The sequence below is a fragment of the Monopterus albus genome, unplaced genomic scaffold, assembly GCF_001952655.1.
Source record: "Monopterus albus unplaced genomic scaffold, M_albus_1.0 scaffold2.1, whole genome shotgun sequence".
Lineage (NCBI taxonomy): Eukaryota > Metazoa > Chordata > Actinopteri > Synbranchiformes > Synbranchidae > Monopterus > Monopterus albus.
Window position 1 is genome coordinate 5,973,310 of NW_018127882.1, and position 5,491 is coordinate 5,978,800.

Sequence of the window (5,491 nt, forward strand, 5' to 3'; positions counted from 1 at the left end):
CTGTAACAATAATGTTTTAGAATAAAGAACAGTCACTGTTGATTAGGTGCATCTGTCTAAACTGATGCAGTCTAATGCAACAGCCTGGCAGTCCTGTTTTAAAGAGGTGTTGATTTAAAGCTACAGTATGCAACTTTTTCAAATATTTTTGTTGTAGAAATCTGCTCCAAAACTTGTCTTGATGTGATGAGGTGCTGTTGAAGCCTCCTGTGACCCAGACTCATTGAACAGCACTGGCAGCAGTGCAGATTTTCTAAAGGTTCTAAAGGTTTTTGATTAGGATTGACCTCTCTAACCAATCAGAGATTTTCAGATATCTCTGCTTGATCGGTAAGTTTTGTTGCATTTTGATTTATTGCAATTTCATAACAACAAATATCCGAAGAGCTGGATGGAGCTGTGGAGCATAGTGGAGCAGGGAGAGGGAGTAATGGGTGGAGCAGAGTGGACTGTTTTGGAGTTTCATGCTAGTGCTACCATAAGTTACATATTGTAGCTTTAACTGTATGATCATTGTGGAGGCCGTGTTTCCAAAAAGTGAGACAAATCACAATCTACAGCCAATCCTTGTAAAAGTAGCTAATTTTAATTTTCATTTAGGAGAGAGCATCTTATGTATCTGGGTTTATAAAGAAGACCTAAAATCTTAATGCTGACTTTAAGAATATCTAGAATATTTGTCATTTGGAATTACCTGGTTTTCTATGTGAATTGGTCATAAAATGTGATCTGATCTTTATCTCAGTCACAAGTATGGACAAACACAATGTGCTTAAGCTATTGCCACACAAACAATTATCGTTTTTCATGTCTTTATTGAACCCAGCCATTAAACAGTCAAAGTGCTGGTGGGAAAAAGTAAATGAACCCTTGGATTTAATTACTTGTTGAAGCTTCAGATCAAGATGCTACCTTCCCCATAATTTAGCTTTGGGATGATGTTTCCATGTTGATATGCAAAATGAAAATGTCATATTTCACAGAGAGTTGGTGCCGTCCATAAAAAACCCACTGCAGTGTGCACTACGTGTGGCATAAAAAGGGAATCGCATGCAAACACGAAAACATCATCCCAATAGGGAAGTATGGTGAAGGGAGCATCATGATTTGGGCCTGCTTTGCTGCCTTCTAGGTCTGGACCACTTGCCATCATGGAGGGGAAAATAAATTCCCAGGTTTATCAAGGAATCATAAAGGATAATGTCAGGGTGGCTGTCCACCAGCTGAGGCTCAGTAGAAGCTGGGTGATGCAGCCCTCTGTGTGTGAGAACAGGTCTTAGTCGTTGTCACTTCTCCTACTCCCCACACTCACCCTGAATATTGCCACTCAAAACATTACTATGCTGCAAAAAATGAGGGTCAAAATATGTAACTTTCTGTCCTAAAACTCACTCCGAATTTTGTCTGAGGCTCAAATGCAGCTTCTGTTGTCCCACTAAGCTAATTGGAGTTGGAAATTTTCAAAGTTTACAGTCTATTTAAGACAAATGTCCCTTTTTTGTTTCCTTGGTTAGTAGTTCTGTGCTGGGCTGCGGTGGAGAGATACCTTCTAGTGGTCACGTGTACATTTGTTTTTGTTGTTTAGCTGCTACTCAACTTGTGCTCACAGTTAATGTGGAAATGAGTTCTTACCTTGCAGATTTGACAGCTGGAGTATTTTTGCAGTAACATTTTCAATACAGGACTTTTACTTGTAAAATAGTATTTACTTTTCACAGTGTGGGAGTAGTACTTTTACTTTTGTAGAGTATGTGAATCTTCTGCTGTCAGGGACTGCATAGATAAGTTGGACCAGTAACAGCGAAATCAGTGGTACACCATGCTCTGATCTGTTCTCTGTAACAGTACTCACTCTTATGTAGAAGTCTCCATTGTCATCTCCAGAGCGGATGCGGAAAGTGTTGTAAGCTCCTGGAGATACGCTGGTTGCCTGAATCTGGAAGATGTCGGATGGTACGGAGCGCTCTGAGGTGATGCTCATGTAGCGGTGGACAATAGAGAAGGGCAGATCTCGACAACCAGGCTTGCTGACAGGACACACACAGCGGCTAGACACGCACAGAGAGGGGCAAACAGCCAGGGAGAGAATCCACTTTGAGTAATAGAAGTACATGAGTTTTTGTCATAGTAATAGTAGACGTGGACAGAGACAATGGACCAATGGGCACAGAGACAAAACAGGCCACCCTGACCATAAGCGTAAGACCAAAACAGACCTATCTCTTAGTATATGCAGAAAAACATCAACAGTAGTTCACAAATCAGCCAGCAGAGGGAGTAATGTGACTGAGAGAAAAGTTCTCCTAAACTCTAAACACATAGTTAACAGTAGCTGGTTTTATCCCCCTCATGTTTTTCTAAAACATATTTTATACCACCAAATCATTTGAGATGTGTTAATAAAGACCCACACCTGTTACCAATCCAACACTTGTTCACAACTGTAATAGTTTTCTTATTGCACTGGACCATATTCAAAAGAAAAGGTTGCCAAGTTGGATTCATGTGTGGAAAAAGAAATTGGAGTAATCTTGCAGTTTGAGCCAATACAGGGCCTGATTATATTCTGAGCGGACGGCCAGCACATATTTGAGTAATTGGGAAAAGGTGTGTGTAAGTATGTGTTTGTACAGGAACACACACAAGCTTTCATGAGGTGTCACTCACTTGTCAGAAACTTGCAGGTATGGGTCTTGGCATCGGTTTTTGTCCACACACTGGTATCGGCCATGGATATTCACACAGGTCTGTGTCTCAGTACACTGATGTTCACCTGTTTCACATTCATTTATATCTGCAGAGGAAACGCAGCTCATGATGTTTGATTTAACAGGAACAGGACAAGACAGAAGTGTACAAGAACAGAGCTGCTGTCAAAGAGTGAGTAAGTATTGACTCAGTGCAGCATTTGTGACTGAAAGCACAAAGTGGAAGGTGTTAGTTTTGGGAGAAGATGGAGGCGGGCGGGTGTGCTTACCTTGGCATAGTCTTGAGCCTAGCAGTTGGTATCCTTCCGGGCACACACAGGAGAACTTCCCTGGTTCGTTGACACACTGGTACTGGCACAGGTAACTGGAGTAGCTGCACTCATCGATGTCTGTCAAGTTACATGTTTAGGTTTTGTTAACCGTCCAGAGCAGAGCAGACAAATATCATAAAAAGGCAGAGTGGCTTTCTTACCGTTACAAGCAAAGCCATCAGGTCCCAGCTCATATCCCTGGTCGCAGCGACAGAGGAAGGTGCCATACGTGTTGTAACACCTCTGAGAGCAGGGGGCACCCATGTCACATTCATTCACATCTGAAAGGAGGGAAGACTCAAACCTCAGTGTGCATGATACAGCCAAGTGAACTTATTACTATGAGTGATGGGAACCATCATGGACACACAGTTTGAACCTGTCCACGTGGTTTTTCAGACGTGATACGAGCTCTGTTAGAAACAGGTGATGTCACAGACTCTGTCTGTGCACCAATTATAATTTAGCAATACTGAATATAGTGATAGTTGTAGGCTTTTTTGCTTATGTTGTAAGCAAAAAGCAGATTAGTTTTTGATGTTAAACTATTAATGAATACCTCCAGATGTTAAGCACTACATATTTAAGGGATGAACCCACATGCAATGGCTGTGACAGTTGAGTCTTGCATTGAGTGATGGAAAATAACTATGTGCATTCGAAGTAAGTGTAGTTTAGTATTTTCCTTTTGTGCTAATTAATACTTTACTCCGCTACATACATATATGATCAGGTTAGGAGCTGAATTGATCAATGCATCAGTCAATTGATAAAGTCATCAGCAACAATTGTGATAGATGGCAAGCAAGAGTGCTAATCACTGTGGTCTTAGCTTCTCAACGGACAATAAACCACCTGAATACATCATCTAGAGCACTGCAAAACTGTGGTATTTTACAGACTAAACAATCAGTTATTTGGAAAAATAACCTCATTTGTGAAAATATTTTAGTTGCAACTCTAATTAGTTCATTAAAATTATGCATTAATACAGATTAACCTGCCAAACCAACAACTTTGATGAGATACAACATTAAATTGCTTCTCACATGATTATGCATCAGTAATAATACATTTTACTGTTAACACTTTGATACTTCTACTGAAGTAAGATTATGAATGCAGGACTTTCACTTGTATTGGAGTAGTTTAACATTGTTGTAATGCTGCTTTTACGTAATGATGTTAGTACTTCTTCCATCGCCTGGCTGTGTCACTCACCAATGCAAGATCGGTTGTTTCCCGCTATCTGGAAACCAGGTTCACACTGACAGGAGAAGGAGCCGGGGACATTGACACAGCGATGCTGGCAGTACCTGTACCTGCACTCATCGATGTCTGAGAGAGAAAAGCCACAAGAGCTTATTATGCTCACTCTTGAAGTTACAATTAATTCACCTCAAGCCACATAAGCAAAAAATCTTTCTGAGTTGCCATATTTAAGCCTGCTTAGCTAGGCTAGTTAAATTCTGGTTATCTTACCTACGCACTCTGTGCCAACCTTGCGGTAACCATCTGGACACTGGCAGGTGAAGGCACCCAATGTATTGATACACTGCTGACTGGGCAGGCAGTCATGTTCGTCTCGCTCACACTCATCAACATCTATGTTTGTGGGTGGAGTGAAACAGGGACACACATGTAAAAACTGTGGTTACTGTGAGCAAACGCAGCATAATTTCTCATGACTGACAGATACAGTGTGACTGTTAGAGGGCAGACGCTGGTGACTCTGTTCCCCTCCGTTGCACTTGACAGCTGAGGATATCACATCACATTGAATCATGTTTGCTGTCTCATGCAGGCCAGATGAACACTGCGCTGTCCTTAACCACAAGTAGCTTTTCTTGCTTCAAGCTCAGTTCTTAAAACACAGCAGCTGTCCTCGTGTGAAACATTCCAAATTCCTGCACTGTCTGTCTGCCCCCCATGGACTCACACCCACACAGATTGTACTAACACGCTGCCTCCAAGTCCCAACACCTGCCATGGCCACCTGTCCCTCACAATGTGTGGTCGCCCACAATAAATTTACACAAAGATGCTTGATGATCACTCATCCCGTGGCCACCTGTCCACCTCCAACCCCTAGACCTACAAACCAGACACCCACCCACACAGCTGTCTCCCTGTGGCTCGTAGCCCAGCGGACAGGGGTTAAAGGCCTCAGTGGGTGTGATGGGGGGCTCTGGAGCTGGGATGAGTGACGCAGAGCGGGGAAGGCACAGGTACCCTCCGTAGTGGTTGAAGCACTTCATTTCCCCTTTGCAGGCATCTGGAATTGTCTCACACTCATTTATGTCTGATGGGAGATGCAGAGAGAGAGGTAGTTAAGTAGAGGGCATGAAGTGCAGTGGGCAGAAAAATCAAAAAGGCAGAATAGGGCCTGAAGAGAAAAGGACAATCAAAGCCATTCCCGTACACTGGTGTCACTGAAAACAGAGCTTTACCTTTGCAGTGCTCAGTCTGAGC

General features: G+C 42.5%; 1 protein-coding gene across 1 annotated transcript in view; it reads right to left on the reverse strand.

Moving 5' to 3' along the window:
• Nucleotides 1–5,484, reverse strand: part of efemp2a (EGF containing fibulin extracellular matrix protein 2a) — a 6,491-nt gene extending 1,007 nt beyond the window's left edge. Inside the window, exons 1-8 of the mRNA XM_020590263.1 lie at nucleotides 5,470–5,484; nucleotides 5,133–5,321; nucleotides 4,502–4,624; nucleotides 4,241–4,357; nucleotides 3,181–3,300; nucleotides 2,978–3,097; nucleotides 2,668–2,794; nucleotides 1,853–2,048 (exon numbers count right to left, since the gene is read on the reverse strand). Coding sequence (XP_020445919.1) covers nucleotides 1,853–2,048; nucleotides 2,668–2,794; nucleotides 2,978–3,097; nucleotides 3,181–3,300; nucleotides 4,241–4,357; nucleotides 4,502–4,624; nucleotides 5,133–5,277 — 948 coding nt within the window. The 5' untranslated portion in view covers nucleotides 5,278–5,321; nucleotides 5,470–5,484. The remainder of the gene's footprint in view (nucleotides 1–1,852; nucleotides 2,049–2,667; nucleotides 2,795–2,977; nucleotides 3,098–3,180; nucleotides 3,301–4,240; nucleotides 4,358–4,501; nucleotides 4,625–5,132; nucleotides 5,322–5,469) is intronic.
• Nucleotides 5,485–5,491: the final 7 nt, after the last annotated feature.